General features: G+C 41.1%; 1 protein-coding gene across 1 annotated transcript in view; it reads right to left on the minus strand.

Moving 5' to 3' along the window:
* Nucleotides 1-19943, minus strand: part of NSF (N-ethylmaleimide sensitive factor, vesicle fusing ATPase) — a 147706-nt gene that overhangs the window by 39549 nt on the left and 88214 nt on the right. Inside the window, exons 13-15 of the mRNA XM_004707240.2 lie at nt 10817-10912; nt 8723-8879; nt 6875-7008 (exon numbers count right to left, since the gene is read on the minus strand). Of these exons, the coding sequence (XP_004707297.1) occupies nt 6875-7008; nt 8723-8879; nt 10817-10912 (387 nt within the window). The remainder of the gene's footprint in view (nt 1-6874; nt 7009-8722; nt 8880-10816; nt 10913-19943) is intronic.

The following is a 19943-nucleotide window of genomic DNA, read 5'->3' on the forward strand; positions in this document are numbered from 1 at the left end:
AAAAATCACTGAAAAGAATGCTTCGTCTATTCAAAAATCTGTGGTGTAAGTATCTACTCCTGCCCATTACACTGTAACACGATTGATTGGAACCACTGGACCAGTGACATCAAGATCTAACCAGTTTCAGTGATTCTACGTTTTCCTCGAACCAGCGCCTCTCTCACTTACAACCAGCATCTCCCTCACAAGGCCCCAGGACCTTACTCTGGCCCCGGTTGGAGTCTACACCATGGCGAAGCGCTGTGAGGCGCTCCATCAGCTTCTCTGACACTGCTTCACCGAGCTTTACCAAGCACTTCCCAGTGACTGCAGGGGCTGCCACTTCCATTTTAGAAGAAAAACACCATCAGCACCATTTAATGCCAAGCGTTTAGTTTTTGCTTTCCACAGATGGGCTTAATGCATTAATTACCGTCACTGGAGGGAGGGGAGCGCTCACATCTAACTCGTAACAAGAAGGCGGTGCCATTCCAGTTGTGACTTGACTAGTTTCAGTTGACTGGTCAGTGGAACCTGCTTTGGGTAGTAGCTACTCTGCTGATTTTTTAAATACACTTATGCACACACCCAGGTAGCGTCTTACACACATATTCTTTTCCTGATCCAGTCACAAGTCTAATCCGGGGTGTCCCCTCTTCCCTTGGATCCTCGTGTCCCAGACAGTCCCTTCCACTCTCTAGCTGTGTGCCACCCCGCTCACCGCCCCCACCAAAAAAAATCCTCAAGAAGAAGATATTCAGCTTCAACGGGCAAGGGTATGAGATTAGCCCCCAAGACAAGCCTAAGTAAGAGATATTTACATATAATGCAGGAAAATTCTATCGAAGGTAGATGAACCTCAAAGGGGAAAAGGTAATAGAAAGATAGATTTGGAAAAAGCCAAAAGGCAGCCACTGCCCCAGGCAGGGTATTCCAGCGAGCCCGGCAAGAGCACCGTGAGGCTTCAAAGTGCCTGCTCAGGGCAACTGTGCTCCAACTAGCCAGGTACACCGAGAAGGAAGCGAACACGGCGGTGTCTTACAGAATCTTAAAATGTAAAAATGTCAATTCTTACTTTTTTAGTAAGACAAAAGTATGCTGCTTGGTGAGGAAGAAAACAGAGGGCTGTCACAACCAGCGAGAACCAGGCGTGTTCAAGGGACACTGGGAGGTGTGGCCCCCCACGCTCTCAGGCAGTTCCCGAGGGGCAGGCAGAGTGATCCGTAGTTAACCACCCTGTCTTAGAAGTGAGGGTGATGAGACTGATGGCAGGAGCCAGCAGGCCCTGGAAAGGACATCATGCTTGGTAAAGGGGAGGGTCAGCCCAAAGGAGCCAGACCTTCACTGCGGCGAAGTGACCCAGGAGCCGCAGCCATGGGCTCCAACAGTCCCACAACTCTAAGGATGGGGCAGCGCAGGCCGGGCTTTGTTCTTCCATATGTCGGAACCGACTGGCTGGCACCTCACGCTCGTCTTAAAGTCACTGATGTGGAACATCTAAAGTAGAAGCTAATGAAGACGAAGGAAAAGACATGGGAAATGATGGCGTCCGTCAGCACAGGAATAAAGAGCTCCATTCTACAGGATGAAGAACCCAGGCTCTTTCTGGTTGTGCAGATCATGGGACGTCCATCCTCAAACTCTGCTATCACCCACCTCGTGTGCGAAGGTCAGTAGTGAAAGCTACACAATGCAGGCCTGAGGGTCACAGGAGGCAAGGCAGATGATGGGGAGCCAGGTCCCACAGTGAGAATGGCCCTCCATTCTCTATCATGATTTTAGTGCTTGCTCTCAGGGAAGTGCAGCCAAATTCTTGGAGTCCTTTGGGAATGGAAAGAGTTCATCTAAATTCTAAAGTGGCTGGGGGGCAAGTATCCAGTTAGCAGGAATGTGATGCCGGTAGGAATCTGGTGGCTTAGGCAATTCCTCATGCTGTAAATCTGTCAGCAATTAGTTGAAAGCGTACTCTAATCATATTTAGTAGCGTAAAAACGTAAATGAGCAAACTCAAATTGGTGCTATCAGTAATAATCTCCCGTTTCTAAAAATAACTTGGGAGTCGACCAAGCCCACATCAGCTGTCTCCTAATGAAACTGCCTCAGGAAGTGGACCTAAACTTGGCAAAGCCAGATCGCTTCCTGGAATGACCTTGAAATCCTTTATTTTTCTCCCTGCTTTTCAGGAAATAAAAGAAAAAAGAGAAAAAAACATTTTAACATAATGTGAGCCACAGGGTGGATAATTCTTAATATGAAGAGTCACAAGGTCTGAAAGTTCTGCTGGGTCTACGCCATACTCTCCTTGGTGAGAGCCAAAAAGATACTAGAGCCCAAAGACACTGTGTATTCATCCAAACAACAACACAAGCCCACCCCCAGCCACAGAGGGACCTGTAGTGACTTCTGGAGTGTCCACTTCTCTCAGTAATGCAGGCACAAACTTCAAGAAACCAGAGACATTATATATTAGGATGTTAACCCAAAACATCCAAATTCTGTTGCTTAGTAACTGATGTCAAAAGATCCAATTTCCAGCTCTGCTCTTTGTATAGACTAAACCATGAAAGGGGGAGGATTAGGCACCATCATTCTGTTCTGTGCAGACTACAATTTGCAGTGGGATTTACAGAAGGACATTCAAAGAAGATTATTTCTTTCTTGCAAAGCTAGTGGAAAGGAAAATTTCTTCCATTAATTTGCAACCCTTTAAAAACAAGACTTTATCATGTTATTAAAGGGTACCTTTTTAGAAATCATTGATATCTTAGCCTAATTTTGTTAAAAGATGTCTCCATAGTGGATTGTCTTATTTTCCCTCTGGACTGATCGGGGACTCAGAACAGCATCAGGATTAGGTAGGTCCAATAAAATTCAACTGCTTTGTTCTTACATTTATTTAATGTCACTGCCAGCAGTTGTGAAATTGATTGCTACGAGTATAGCCGTAAAAGTGAAAAATGGAATTAAATTAAGAAACGGAGTAAAGCCAAGGAAGCAAACAACATGGGAAGAGAAAAATCACTGGAAGTTCCAAAGGATCTGTATGGGACCTCTGGTCATGCCTCGACACGACAGAATAATACCGAACACTGGGCACCGTTGTGGAGTTTATTTATGGAGAGCTTGCTTGCACTGACCTACAGAGAAGGATTTACTAAGCAAATTAAGAGAAGTATAAGGTATAGTTTAAATTAATTGAAAATAAAGCTCAGCCTATTTGCTTCATTAATTTGTGACCAGGAAGCAATATTTCAATTATAATGAAATCTTAAAATATTCCGAGAGCAAGCTCAATGGCCCTCTCTATAGCAAACCCTTCACTAGTTGGTTTTAATGATCAAGCAGAATAAAAAAAATCTCGAATAAAAGTAACTAATCCAGCCCAGACTTCCTTAACATAAATTAATGTGTTATAATATTTCTGAGCTTCACAAACTACTGACACTGCATTTTGAAAAATCTTTTGTCATTAAAATGTAGCTGAAGAAAAAAATTAAATGACAGGGCAAATTGGTACAACTTTCTGAAGAGGGGGCGCAGCTTTATAAACCATTGGTATTTTTATAGAAGAGTTTTGACAGCAATAGGTATTCTAGACTTTTGAAAATGCTAATATCTTATACCTAGCAATACCAATTCTGAGGCTTTATCTTAAAGAAATAACCAGAAATGCATGCAGATTACTAACAATGGTACTTAATGTATAATTAATCATTCATTGTCATTTATTGAGCAGATATTTTATCCCTGACATTGGTTATATTTTGCCTAAATTACCATCTCATTTAATTTAATAACCCTATGAGGCAGTTATTAATATTATACCCTTTTTACAGATGGGAACACAGAGGTTATATATCCAGTCCAAAGTGTGGTGGAGCTGAGAGTCAAAGACAGATCTACTTGTACTCTAAGCCCAGCTTTCACTAGCACAGTATGATGCTACTCTAAGAAAAGTTTACAGAAGAAAACGGGAGAAAATAAAATCCAAAACTGGGTAGTTTTACAAAATATTATTCACATAATTCTGAAGGGAAAAAAATCCCTGGAAACAACAGAAATGACCAAAGAGAGAGGGAGAGAGAGAGAGTGACTAAATAGATATTATGCAACATTAATTTAACACAGTCCTGAAACCTACTGCCACCGAGTCAAGCCTGACTCATAGCATCCCTCTCTTCATAGGACCAGACAGTCTTATGCTTTCCTGACGAGTGACTGGCGAATCTGAACTGCTGACCTTGTTAGCAGCCCAAATGCTGCCCCACAGTAGTGATGATACATCTGAAACAAGGTCATGATCATCAGTGAAACGATCCAGGTTTCAGTCAGTATTTCTAGTGCCAGCTCTAATACAGAACGTGTATGTGTCTGGGGCAAGAAAAAAAAATTAAAGAATAAACACAAAAGATGTGTATTTTTATACTCTTCTATGTTCTTGTCTCTATTTTCTACATGTTTTGGTGATCAGGAAGAGCGACATGATTTTTTCTTAGGGGAAAATATTCTCACTAGAACGATGAAGCAGTCCAAGTTATGAGTGTGCAGGAAATAAAGAAATCAACAAATAAAACATCTTCCCATCCTTACACTAAAAATGAAGGAATGAAAACAGCAGTGGGAGGTAGACCAGAAACACAAAAGAAAGGCATTTACATTTCATTTTCAAAAACAACCTGGAAGCATCTTTAGACCGGTTTGAGCCCTCAGGCTTGTGCCAACCTATCATTAAGTAACAATGTGAAAACTATTTGCAGGGAAAGATTCTGCAATATTTCTAATATAATTCTAGGACACTTATGCTTCATTCCTCTCTGTTCCGTACCTTAGTTACAGGGAATAATATTTTTCCCCTCAAGGAAAACCAGAAAGTCTAATACGAATTTATGACACTGCTGAAGCAAAAATCCTATTTGGAACTTTAAGGCTGCACGGATGATGCAGACAGTGAATCATTAATGGAAACACTTTTGAATAAGCTTGTATAGACACCTATCTTTATATTCCTTAGCTTTCTACTCATCTAAAACTCTACCTTAAAAGGCTTCAACAAGTTAAAGATTAAATAATAAGTTATTAAGCCATTAATTTAACCATTTAAGCCTCTAAAATCAACACATAGTACCTTCCCCCTCAAGTCAATTTGCAAGAGATTAAAATAATAAAAATGATAATATCTCACACTTACAAAGCACCTTTGATCTGCAGAAGCCTAAAGAACTTTTAAAAAACTTTATAGGAAAACCAGGACCTTCCACCCACATCTCAGAGTACATCTGAGGTAGAGCCTGGCAGCTGGTGAAAAGCAATGGAGTAATTTACCATCTGCGTGGAAGACTACTACTTCTGAACAAGAGTGAGGAATGGATGTGTAGGGAAACGCAAATAGAATTAGCCATTCAATTAAATTGGAAACTTAATGGCTGCAGATGCCACGGGCTATTATTTAAATTTTCACCGGAGGAAGAAAACGACAGTGTTCTAAAGAGTTCCTTTAGAAGAAGCAAACAACAAACAGCAAAACAACTCCTGCCCTGCTCTAGGGAGTTACTGGTCCCAGATTTTTCTGGGAAAGACAGATACTACATGTTTCACCTTGCAAAACAGCAAAAAGCAGACTACAAGAGCCGTCATTCATTGTCTGACTGGCCACCTCTCCCTCCTTCCACAATCACAGAACAAGATCTTGACGTTCTGGTATGGATGGTTCGAATCCCTTCCTCCGTCCATTTCAGGTGCCTGACACAAGCCATTTTCAGTCTCCTGCACAAACAAGAGACTGATCCCTCAGGCTTGTTTTCTGGAGTCTGATTCTTTGGAATCTATTTTGCCTCTTCAGTCTCTTCCTCAAAGGAAACCCAAAGCACTTCTACCTATCATTGTCCAGGGAAGGTTAGGAATGAGGGTAAAAGAGTACTGGGAGCCATCTTTCAGGGGCAGGACCACTTTCAATTGTCAAGATTCCCTCCCCCTGATTCTGATTTGCCCACGCCGCTATGACTTGGTTCCTATTTATAGAAGATCAAGCTGATGAAAAGGATTCAGGTAAAAGCTATCTTTCAGCTGGATATACACTACAATTTCGCCAGTGCTGGGGGCATGCAGAATTATAGTATCAACGAAAAAGTGTCAAAATAGCCATTTAGATTCTTCACCATCAATTTCTGTTGCTGCTGCTGCTGCTGCTGCTTGTGTTGTTATTATTGTTGCTACTGTTGTTTGCTGTACTGCTGGTAGGAGCAGCGAACTACTGTCCCGGATGGATGGAGCTATTTGCCCGAATGTCAAAGAGATCGACTCCTTATTACAAAAAAAGAAAAGAAAAAGAAAAGAGATGGGCCCGAGGGTCTTAGGGCCTTGCAGCTCCAGGCGGCAGGCCTCGCTGGTTCTGGCGCTCACAGAGGGCTCAATGTGGTATGTGAAGCAGGTGAGCAGGGACACACGGAGAAGGACTGTCATCTAATGAACAGCAATCCTTTTGTCGGCATGGTTCAGAATATTTTCCCAAGGATACATACTCCCATTTCTGCTCTTTCCCAAACTATACAGTTAACTGGGTTGCCCCTGGGCCGCGTGGCTTTCTATATTAATGAGAGACTTTGAGGAGCAGTCCTGAATGAATGCTCCCCACTACCCAGACCCGTCACGATGATCTTTCTTTCTTTCAATCAAGTCGACACAAACGTAAGCAATGGAAGCTACTCTAATAAAAATGCTTTCCAAAATTATCCAAAGTAGGCATTGTCCCACCTGGCCCCCTTACCCCAATTTGGACGACAATTTCGTTCTGTTGGGAACACGGTTACCCTGGCTTTTCTAGAGACATGTACAAAGTTGTGCACGTATCCATTTGAGAGGCAGGAAACTAAACTGAAAGTCAAGCTCTCGATACCTTCTTCATAGCCTGACACTTGGCCGTCTCCGAAAAGCCAATCATCTTATCAGGAGAGCAGATCTTGATGAAGGGGAAGTTGGAATCCTCGGCGATCTTTGCCGCTAAGGCGGTCTTCCCGCTATGAGGAGGGCCTGCATCAAGAAAGGAGCACGTCAGGGGGAAAAAGCCAGCCTAGGCAAAGACAACGAAGACAAGTTTCAACTTTTCCCACCATGTTCTGAGGTCTCAACGAGTTGCTCATTAACATTTCCTGACAATTTCAAGGCAGACATGTTTTCGCTTATTAGCAACTACATGTAATGAACTGATTAGCATTTCATGAAAGTATGACTAAATACATTCTTCTCCACATAGCCTTCATCTTTTCAAGCTTCTGGTTAAATACAAAAAAATGTGAAGGCTTCTAAGAAAAGAAAAGGCAATCCATTCAAATGTGTATCAGTACTAACGTCATCCTATCAAGTCATCGATGTTATCCACACAGACTCGTCGTGGGAGATGCCATTGTGAGCAGGGGACGCGATCATCTCATTAGAAGCAAATGTGATCTAAAAAGCTGCCTTCATAGGATTTCTAGGAGGTTTAAGTGAGGTAATATGTACGCATAAAGTAGCAATATACTGCCCAGCACATAGTAAAGGTTCAAATTGTTGCTAATTATGATTAGTAATGAAAAATAATTATGATTAGTAATTAAGTCTTCTCGATTCTACCTCCTACTAGTTCTCAAATTGGTCTATTTATCATCCTTTCCACTATCACCAAGCTACCTCAAGCCACAATTAGCTCTCATTAAGACGAACACAAATGCTTTTCCTCAGAGGTCGCTCTTGTAGCTCTTTGCTCCTCCAATTCATTCTCTGTCAGAAAGTTGCTGGGATGACATTTTGAAAATACAATCAGATGGTGTCACTGCATTGCTTAAAAGCCTACACATGGCTTTCCATTGCCACTAAAATATTGTCCAGATGTTAACACGGCCCACAAAGCTGTGCATGAACCCACTCCGGTCCCACGGGTGTCCTCTCAGCTTCGAGCTACCCAGGGCTCTTCCCCATGCTAGCCCCCCTGCCTACAACGGCTTCCTAATCTCTTCGCTGGTCAGCTTCTCTTCTTCACCCAGGGCTTGGTGATGTGTTTCTCTCCGGGAGTTCCGGTTCCAGAGCTTTTGAAAGGGTTAGGTTCCCCTGTCACATGGGCTCAATGGACTTTCCTGCTTATTGTACTAATCACAACTATAAAGAAGTAATTTGTGTTTTGGGAATGATGAGGGCAACAAATGTATAGATGGACTCTACACAATTGATCTATGTATTGTGATGAATTTTATGAGCCCCAATAAATTGATTTAAAAAAACAACAAACAAAAAAAGAAAACATTTTGTGTGTAAAAACAATGACACGAAATGAAATGTTTTCATTGATACACAGTTCTTTGTAACTTCTGTACTTGTGAGAATGTCTGTGTTCTTGCTAGGTTCTGTTTCTGACAGATGATAACTAATAAATGATAAAGACATTAAAAAAAAAAAAAGAAGTAATTTGTGAGTGGACTACTCTTCCCTTTTCGACCACTAAGTAAAATCCTAACTGATCTTTTAAGGCCTAAATAAAACTAGCTTTCCCTGACCCTCCCCAGGCAAAATGACCTGCATTCACATATACCTTTACACACAGACAATGTAGTGAGACGCTGGCTTACAAGTTTGTTTTCATGAGCATCTTAAACTCTGTGAAAGAAAAGTCTTTGTATTCTCAGTACTTACTTCAATGTCTAAAACCCAGTAAATGCTTATTTAATTGATTGCATTTTACTTTTACGGCCACCTCATCACCCAGTCTCACCTTCCAGAAGGACACTAACCAACGGTGTACGGTCACTGTTTTTAGTCTGCTGAACCAGCAGCTCCCCGTCTTCTAGGACCCTAGTAACTGGATCACCCCACTTGATGATACCATTCATAATGTAGCTTGCATAATCCTCTTGGTTTGTGCCAAATGCCTGTTGATTAAAAACATAAGTGTGAGACAATGGAAAACATTTTGAACCTCATATTAAAAACTGAAAGTTTAAAAAGTATTATTAATGTGGAATCATTTCTTTACATTGGAAGCATTGAGCATTATTTGTCCCCCAAGCCAAGGTTTGAAGAGGGGCAGCAAGAATACCCATAATAACAACAAAAAGTTTTATAATTTTTCATTTCACCTTTTTCCTAATATGTTTTTAAAAGGGGGTGGGGTGGGGCTTTGGTTGAGCTGATGAGCTGGAAGCAGTAGATTCTAGGCTCAGATTATGCCTGAGCCCAAGCTTCTATCTTAAAACAGAGCCCTCATAATCCATGAGAAGAGTGTGTGTTCCAATGGGCTTGTTTTTATACAGAGCACATGAATTGTGGCCAATCTGTTAAGCGCAAAGAAAAAAGAGGCTAGGGACTTAGAAATTAGAAACCACTGGCTCAGCAGCTGGTGTTAACCTAATTAATACTGACTGTCGGGGCTACGGATCTTACTGGGAACAGGAAGTGGGAAGAGGAGGCTGTATCCACAGCAACTTGGTGCTGGAGGGTCTAAATAAAGCCCCATAAGGTAGAAATGTGCAGCTACAATGAAAGTGCTGACGGGTTAGGAAACAGGAATCATTCTGTGTTCCCCCCACACTGCAGCTGAAGTCAGGGTCCTCTTCATTTTAAGCTGGAACCTCAAATGATAACCTCCACCAAACCAATTGGCCCAAAGGGTCAATGACTAATGCTTAGCCCACTGTCTTGGAGATTCATAACGTTAATTGGGAGGGGCAGTGAATAAACAGAAAAACATAATCCAACATATGTGTACAGGTTGTGTATGTTGATCAAATCTTGAAAGGTGATCACATCCTTCAAGCAGTCAACGTGAGACTCCCTGAAGGACGCAGGGATTGTAACAGATCTGTGCTGCAGGGTTGCTGTGAGCTGGAAGGGCTCCGTGGAAGTGCGTTTGGTTCCATTCCACCAGCCACTTCCAGGAGGAGGAGGGAGCCACCTGCTTCTGTCAACTCTACGGGGCAGTGCTACTCTGTCCTAGAAGGTCGCTCTGAGTTGGCATAGACTCTGTGGCATTGGGTTTGGGGCTTTTTGTTGATTTATTTTAGAGCCTGCACCTCACACAGAAACTCGTTCTTGTCACTGAGTTGATTCCGACTCTGGAGCAGAACAGGGATGCACAGAGTGTTCAGGAAGTAGATTGCCCATCTTTCTTCCAAGGTACTTCTTCCAGGCGGGAGGGTGCAAATGCTCAATCTTTTCATTAGTTCCTGAGTGTGTAAACCATGACACCACACAGGGATGCCCATTTTAAGAATGCTGATGCATTTTTATGAAAGGGCCCTTAGGATATTTAAGCATCTTAGAAATGGTGCCAATTAGAAACAGCGGGGGGTGGGGGAGTATAGGTTTTTAGGAAAGCTAAGCATGGAACAATAAAATTTCTTAAATCATCAAAAACAACAACAGCAGAGTAAGTAAAAGGGTTGCTGAGGAAGATTTAGGGAAGGTATGAGCTTTAGAGAGAGGAGAAGATGACCGATGATATTAAATAATATAATAATAGGCATTGGGAGCATGAATTGCAGCACTTAGGTCTCCACAGCTTCGGGCTGCTTAAGACCAAATGGGGAAACTAGTTCAACATAAAGTAAGAGTGAACAATTAATAAGTCTCGAATATGAACAGGTGCTCCCCATCATGAAAGATATTTAGGTTAAGTATTAGTTAATCATCCACAATCGAGGACATTCTACAAATAAGCATAAATCTGAGGCTGGACACGTCCACTATTTGGATTTTCAGAAACTCTGTATGATATAACCTTCCACAATGTTGGGTAAAAGGCACTTCTTTTCCTCCAGCGTCACCTGATTTTTGTTCTGGCTTCACACCTCTCAACATGCACACTTACTGGTTTGATATCATTCTCCAAAGAAGCAAGGAAGTCTCCTCTCGTCACCTGCAGGCCCTCTGCTTTCTCCATGTCCACTTCCACTTTAGTACTGGCCTGGGGACAAGGAAAACAAAAGGAGTTTCATGATTTATTAATTACTCAACCCAAGGACTTGACTTTGTGTAAGGCGGTAACCAGTTAGAGAAGGCAATTCAAATTTATTTTTCAATTTAAAAAAGGGTGACTGCCCCCTGTCAAACACAGAAAACTTCCAAGACCTGGAAAAACAAGGCAGTCAGTCTAGTTCTGGTGCTCGTGGACTTCATCGCATATCCTGTGTCTGGATATTTCCACCTCTAGGAAGTTACCCTACAAAAGTACACACGGACAGACATACAAGGATATCTACTACAGTAATAAGCAACAGCAAAAGTCAAGAAGCAAATAAAAAATCTACCAGGAGGGAATGATTTAAGTAAATTCTGACTTAGTTCTTCCAAACAATACTCTGTAGCTATTTTTTTTTAAATGATGCATGAGTAGCAGAAAATGTGTCTAGGGAGTAGTCTTCTGCCTGGCTGCATATCAGGATCACCCCTAAAGCCTTTAAAAATACTGACGCCCAGTCGTAGCCCTTAAGAATTTTGATTTAACTGGTGGAGCAAAGGGCTCAGCATGTATCATTTTAGAAAGTGCCACAAGTGATTCTGATGCCCAACCACACTTGGGAACCACTACTGTGGGAGATGAAGGACCTCGAACTATGAGATATACTCATACTTTCTATCCATGCTGTGCTTGAGAATCTATGTGCCCAGCTCCAAACACTCTGCTTGCTGCACCTGGAGCCAATACTTAGAATAGACACCTGGAGACGCATCATCTAGGCCTCCATCAGCACTTGGAGCTGTCTGGGCCTGATGACTGATTGAGATGCCAATACATGTCTTAATGTGACTGGGCTCACTACCAATAACGCAAGTCAAGAGTCTGCTTTTTTAGTGGGCATCATGGCCTTATTAAATAAATAAATAAAAGGATAAAAGATATCTTCCCCCCAAAAAAGAGGCTTATAAAATATGTTAAACACATTTTAATCTTCCACTGATTCTGCTGAAATATGAGTCATGCTCCTTTAGAAACAAATGCGACAGGCACTTGTCGAAAGAGCCCCGCTGAGACAGTCGATCGAGGCGGCAGGCACCGTGTCTCCATCTCCCTTCCTTGCCTCAACTCCCATGAAATGACGGAAGTGAGGAAGACTCAAAGGTATGGAAGGCTATAGCCAGAAGTCGTACCACTGGATCTGATGGGTGTCTCAGAAGGAGAGAACAGAAACTGGAACAGAGGGAAAGCAGTAAGAGAAGAGAACACCGTTTCCCACGGGTAAAGAAAGGTAGGTCGCTGCCATTTAAAGGGTCCAACGAGTGCTGACTAGGAGAGATGAAAAGAAACCCACATCTGTGGAGACATAGTGTTGTCAACTTTCAGACCACCAAAGATGAAGAGAAAGTCCTAGAACCTCAGACAAAAACGGTTACCTGTAAAGAAACCAGAATAAACTGGCAAAGCTAGATACTAGAAGGCAACCAACACCATCCCTCAAAAATCCATCTGCACATCCAGCCAGGTAAAGACTTCCACAGCACACAGGGAGGCGTCTGCACACACTGTCACAGCAGTGTAACTTACGCTATTAGGCGCAATCAGAAATCACCTTTGTGTCATTCTACTTCCTGACATCTACAACGTACCAAGCACTGTTCTAAGTGAGACAGGCACAGTAGTGAATCAAACACACAAAGTCCCTGTCCTGGTGGAGCTTCTATTTTAAAATGTGTCATAACACTCTACAATGTTGTGCATTTGTTCAAAATAACCAAGAGGATCAGAACGCTCTCCAATACCTACAGCCAAGTAAAAACCATAGGATGCAGTACAGTGTATGTGGGAAACCCATTCATGCTCATTTAAAAATAAGAACACGTATGTAAAGAAAACAGATCACAGAGGCACAGCCTAAACACTGGCTGGCCCTGGGGAGTGAGCGGGCAGGACGTCAGAGACCGCCTTCCTTGCTTGCCCATGATATTTTTGTGTCTTTGAATCTTTTACAAAGCGAATGTCTTCACATATGACATCTACCCTTACTTTTAAAAACAGAGGAATAAGTAACAGTCAAATACATAAATATTTTACTTGAACACATAGAAAAATTAGCATTTACACTATTAATAAGGTTTTAATTGGTACATATTAGATATTTGATAAGTATCAATCACATTTGATATTTTCAAGTTAAAAAAGGAAAAAATAAAATTGTGTCAGAAAACATATACGAACCATGAATATACACATTTGTACAATGCCTTATAGTTTATAAAGCATAAACCCCCAAACTTATTTTGTCTACCACCCCACCTTTTCAGAGAAAAAAATGACTCAGCACCCTCTGGGCAATTAAAAACTTTTGCGTTACAGCCCATAATTCAGAATTAAGTATAGGTATCTGCTTTTGCAGCCTCCTGGATCTTGCCAGCACTCCCAGGGGGTGGTCTCACCCACTTTGGGAAGAGCTGGCGCAAAGTTTACTGATACAGTGCAAAGTACAGTGTATATGGCACATACATGTACCAGCTGCCATTAGGGCAATTTTAACTCCTGGTGACCCTGTGTCACGGTACAGTTTTAATGTGCTCCACAGGGGGTTTAATGGCTGTTTTTTTGGAAGTAGGTCACCAAACTTTCAGTTAGAAGCCTCATGTTAACTGCTTGTCCACTCAGGAATGCAGTATATAGACGCTTTGGTGGTTGCAATGTTAAAATCCTCCGCTTGGTAATCAAAAGGCCAGCAGTTCAAACCCCAAAGCAGCCCGACTCCGTGGGAGAAAAGACATAGCGACCTGCTCCCATCAGGATCACAGCCCAGGACACACCTTGTGGCACAGTCCTGTTCTGCCCTATTAGTTACGCAGTAGGGACTGACTCCCGGACCCACGACAACATATCACTGCAGATGTGTTTACCTCTAGCATCTCAACCCATCTGTTAGCAGTCAATATGGAGGTTCTTTCCCGGGCACCTTGAATAAGGCTTGTAATTCTATGAAGAACTTTCCCCTACTTCAGAAAGGCTTGGAGGACGCAAAGTCTCAGGTGAAGCGAAGGGTACCGTGACAAAATCATATTGAGGTGCCAATGAAGCTGCCCCGGCTATCTTTTAAATACGCCCCTGCCCCCATGCAAACTTGAGCTTTTCACTATTTTAGTTTGTATTTTGATCTGCCCTGACAGTAAAACTTACTCCGAAGTCAGAAATCTAGAAGTACTGTGAAGGAGAACAATTGTCCAACTTTCAACATTCACCAAGAAAATAGGACAAATTCCAGGGCTGAAGCTGGGGGACTAATTATTACACGTTGTTGTTTTACTAATTATTACCAAAGTCACCCAATGAATGAGAAGTAAATGAAGGCCAGACAGTTCTTTTACATTAAGTTGGCTTTAGGCACGCCAAGAGTTGAAAAAGTGATTGATTTATATCCATATTGTCAATATTCCAATAGGAAACTATTTCTATCTGTTCATTAAAACAAGTTTAAGGATTTCTTTTAGGCAACATTTACTATTTTATAAAAAATCTCACAATTTTATTTAAAAATTTTCTCATTTGTCCTTATTTATGAGATTTCCTCCCTGTATTTTATTTATACCAGCTAATCAATATAAGAGGCAGCATCTTTCAGCTTCTACCTGCAGAAAGTAATAAACTCATATTTCAACACCAGCAAATACCAAGTGGTCACCCTTAAATTTCATAACCTTTTAAAGCTGACCTTTCAGAGTTCTTATCATTCCTCCTAAATGAAGGGCAGACCGACCTCAATCAATGAAAAACCTAAGAGAACGTAAGAAATGGTTTTATTGAAATTCTGCAAACACATCTCAGAGTTTGGGTTCAACTGTAACTTGTGTATAAGTGCGTGCCTCCTTTCTGCATTGGTTTAGAACAGAAGATTACAACACAAGAAATGTGGGCTCTGAAGCTTCTACACCTGAAGCAGAAATTCCTTTCAAGATAAAAACCACCAGATGTCACATGAATTTTAGTTGACCACCAACATGGGTTCAAGTTCATAGGGCATGAACATAAGGGCTTTGTGGCTGGATTTGCTCTACTTGTTTCAGAAAATTTTGAAGAAAAAAGAAACCAATACTTTATCAGAAGAGTCTTTTTTTTCTTCATTAAACTTTGTTTTAGTGGGTGAAGGGAGACGTCGGACAGTGTAAGGCATGACAAAATAATAATTTATAAATTATCAAGGGTTCATTGGGTGGGGGCAGGGAAAATGAATACCAAGTGCTCAAGAAGAAAGCAAATGTTTTGAGAATGATGAGGGCAATAAATGTACAAATGTGCTTGACACGATGTATGTATGTATGGATTGTGATAAGAGTTGTATGAACCCCCAATAAAATGATTTAAAAAACAAAACAAAAACCAAGTTTGTTTTAATGGGTCTCAAAATTCAGTGACACATTTTTTTGGCCAAGTTGTTTTCCATTTAAAAAGTATTATTTTTAATAACTGATACTTAAAAACACACAAAAGAAACAGATGGTGCACAAAATGGTCTCTTCCTTCTGAAAATTTTACGATGCACTGTTATTAACTAGTATTTTATTATTAAACTTAAACGGCCAACTGAGGCAAAACAGTTCTGAGACCGTTCTTCCACCACTGATTAAGACTGGGGTGCAGGTGGTCTGGGTAATACTCAGTTTTGAGTATTACCTTCTGAGCAGATGGGGTGACCCTGCCAGCAACTGCAGCCCTTTTACCCACTGCCTTGAGGACACCCACTGCAACGGTCTGTCAGTCTCCTATCAGGACAGCGAAATGACCCAGCGGAGGCTCGTCAGAGAAGTTCTCCACACACATGGGCTAGTCAGGAGCCATAACAGCAAAGTCTTGTGTTGTCTGTCCACTTGACTTTGTCTAGGCCTTTTTGCAAATCTTTTGAGAACGCACTAAAAGCAAAATGAATGGCTTTTTTCAGAATGAAGGACATCTGAATGTTCTAAAGTTCTACACCAACTTTATTTATTTCAAACCAAGTATGTATTCATCAAGCGCTACTACTCCAGGCATGAGCAATCTATAGCAACGAGAAGACAAACAGGATCCCTTTCGTTTGGCGGAGGAGGAATCCTACCTGCTGGGTAATAGTACTTGGAAATGTGACAGTTTTCTTTTTAAAGCAGAAAAAAAGGGAAATACGTGTTCCTAAAATTTCTTCTTTGAGTATAAGGTTACTTTCCCCTAATGTTTTTCACTAGATAGCCCACAGATAATGTAAACATTTAGGAATTTGGTATCGAGGTATGATCCCAAAAGAAGACGGACCATCTGAAGTTGAAATCAAGGCGAATCCAACCGCATGGAAAAAGTGAAGGAAATAATGCCAATGATTTGCACCACTTCATACTTTTAGAATCGAAGGATAACACACTGTACAGAGGTAACGGAAATGTTCGCTTTACAACTAAACACTGCTAACTGCATTTCCCTCGGCAGGCCTGAAAGGAAAGTGCAAGAACAACAATGCATAACACCCCTTCGGGCTAGGAATCTGGGGTCTTTCCACCATTCCTATCTCAGATAAACCACAGTTTGGTAAAAAACACCCTGTTATGGGTTCTTGCAAACTGTGTAACCCCCTGCACGCTAGTTTCCTGTGTACTGTTATAGTTCAAAAATATTGCAGATAAACAAATTATAGAGCTGAAGAATGCATACTTCTTAGTGAGACAATGGCTTAGAGTGACATAAATGGAACTAAAAGCAAAATACCATGATCGATGCAATCAAGAAACCTACGGTAGCTGATAAATTAGTGATTGTGGACGATGCCAAGAAGTACTCATGTGGCTCGAAATGAAAGATCAGTATGGGAGAGGGTAATTTTCTTTCTTTCTTTGCTTTTGATGTTATGAGTTTATTTAAATTATAAGGTAATTTGTAGGCAAGATATAAATTAAGCCTCCTGTCACAGCATAACTGACAATATATTGTTTCTTAAAATATGTTCTCAAGAAAAGATCCCAATAATTTTTATTATTGTCATAAAGTGCAAATTTGTGGACTCAAACATATAGCACCTGAAATAGTATCTTCAATGATGTATTTTTAACAAATCATAAGGTGTGTGCATTAAATACATTTAAATCAAAATAACTGTTCTTCCCATTGGTTTCCCCCCTTTAAAAAAAAAATCTACTTTCTCATTTTCATACACCAAATAAACCACTCAGAAGCCTCTGCCAATGAAAACCCTTGGTACTGTAACCCACAGCCCAGGGTAAAGTGTCGCTATGGGGTTTTCAGCAACTCCAACCCTTCCACAGGACCAGTCGAGCGAGCCACCCACACCCACTGCTTTAATATATTATCACTTAATTTTCTAAATGCATTTATTGGGGGCTCTTACATCTCTTATCATAATCCATACATTCATGCAGTGTGTCAAGCACATCTGCCCATATGCTGCCATCATCATTTTCAAAGCATTCTCTTCCCACTTGAGCCCCTGCTATCAGCTCCCCATTTCTTCTCCCTCCCTTCCCTGTCCGCCCTCCCTCATGAACCTATAAGTTATAGATTATTTTCATATCTTACATCATCCTGTTGCCACTCACCCACTTTTCCGTTGCTCGTCCCCCCAGGAGGGGCTTCTAGGTTGATCCTTGTGATCAATTCCCCCTTTCTCCCTGCACCCTCCCCTAATCCTCCTGGTATCTCTACTCTCCTTGTTGGCCCTGAGGGGGTTATCTATGCTGGATTCCCTGTGTTTTGGGCTCTTATCTGTAACAGTGTGCATGTTCTGGTCTAATCCGATTTGTAAGGTAGAACTGAGGTCATGATAGTGTGGGGAAGGAAGCACCAAAGAACTAGAAGAAAGTTGTGTGTTTCATCAGTGCTATACTGCACCCTGACTGGTTCATCTCTTCCCTCTGACCCCTCTGTGAGGGGATGTCCAATTGTCTACAGATGGGCATTGGGTCTACACTCCATACCCCTCTCCCGCCCTCCCATTCACATTGGGTATGGTTTTGTTCTGCGTCTTAGATGTCTGACACCTGATCCCATTGACACCTTCGTGATCACACAGGCTGGTGTGCTTCTTCCAAGTCAGCTTTAATGCTTCTCAGCTAGATGGCCGCTTGTTTATCTTCAAGCCTTAAGACCCCAGACACTGTATCTTTTGATAGCCAGGCACCATCAGCTTTCTTCACCACAGTTGCTTATGCACCCATTTGTCTTCAGCGATCTTGTCATGAAGGTGAACATCACAGAATGCCGGATTGTTAGAACAAAGTGTTCTTGTGTCAAGAGGGTACTTGAGTCGAGGCCCAATGTCCATCTACAACCTTAATTCTTAACATATAGATATGAGTACATAGTTCTATTCCCCTCTCTTTATAGAAGTCTTTACATATGTCCATGCCTGTATTTAGACCTCTATAAGTGTCCTTTGGAGAGGGCAATTTTCATATTGTTCACACAATTTATCTGGATGGAGGTCACTGTCACTCCTTAATAAAATATTTTTTACACTAGGAGGTCAAATGAAAAAAAAAACATGCTAAATGGATGAATGACTATTCTAAAAAGCATGCGATATGATTATATTCCTACTATATCCAAATCTTTGGCATTCTTGAGGTAGAACAAAATAATTTTTGTTAATTAGGAAACTACAGCTTCTGGATGAGCTTGAGTCAAAATACATACAATGGTTTGCTTATTTTAAATATATTTATTGCAAAAAAGCATAACATTCTTAGAACAAAGAATAGGGATACTGCTTTGAGACCTAATTTTTGAAAATGGATTCTTAGAAATGATACCAAAAGCATGAGCAAAAAAAAAAAACTAGAAAAGATGTACTTCATAAAAATTAAAACTTTTCTGTATCGTGATTTTATGAACAAAGTGAAGATACAACCCACAGAATGAGAGAAAGTATTTGGGAACCACATATATGACATGGGTTTAATATCAGGAATTTATTAAGGAACTCCCAACAATTGTAAAACAAAAAGACAAGAGTTCCAATAAAAAAACGGACGCAGAATTTGACCAGATATTTCATTAAAGATGATGCACAAATGGCCAACAAGCACATGAAAAGATGCTCTGGGTCATCAGTATCGCAAAACAAAATTGACTGCTGTCCAGCTGAGGCGCACTCATCACATCCTATAAAACAAGGTAGGACTGTCCACAGGTTTCCAAGACCGTGAGTCTTTGTAGAAGCAAACTGTCTCAACTTTCCCCCAGGGAGTGGCTGGTGGGTTTGAACCACCCATCTTTGGGTTAGCTGACCAATGCTTAAATGCTGTGCCACCGGGGCTCCTCATTAGAGAAATGTAAATCCTCAATGAGCCATTGGTTTATCCTCACTAGACTGGTTATGGTCAGAAAAATGGAAAACAAATATTGGAAAGGATATGGAAAAACTGGAATCGTGAATCTTTGCTGGTGGACTGTAAAATAATGTAGCTACTGAGAAAGATAGCTTGGTGGCTCTTCAAGAAAAGTTTAATAGAATTAGCATATGGCCCAGCAATTCTAATCCTTGGTATATATCCAAAAGATCTGAAAGCAGACTTGAACAGATACACTGATACTCACTGCAGCATTAATCACAATAGCCAAAAGGTAGAAACAACTTAAAAGTCCATCAAATGGTAAAATGAATAAACAAACAGTGGTAGAAGCAGACAATGGAATAGTGGCGTGCTGAAAAGAGATGTGAGGTTCTGATAAATGCTACCATGTGGATGAACCTCCTGAAAGGATTATGCTGAATGAAGTACATTCGATACATGTAGGTAGATATTTTTTCATCCCACTCATGAAAATCTACAGCAGACAAATGTGTAAGACCAAAATTTATTGGTGGTTCCCAGGGGCCCGTAGGAGAGGGTAAGAGTTATTGCTTAAGGGTACTAAATTTCTCTTAAGGGTGAAGAAAATTAGAATCAGTGAGCATGGTTCTACAACATAGTGAATATAATTAATGCCAATAAAATGTTATATCTATTTTGCCATAATTAAGCAACAACAACAACCCCCCCCC

This window comes from Echinops telfairi, unplaced genomic scaffold (genome assembly GCF_000313985.2).
Source record: "Echinops telfairi isolate 266 unplaced genomic scaffold, ASM31398v2 ScPeMD7_7458;HRSCAF=8496, whole genome shotgun sequence".
NCBI classification, from domain to species: Eukaryota; Metazoa; Chordata; class Mammalia; order Afrosoricida; family Tenrecidae; genus Echinops; species Echinops telfairi.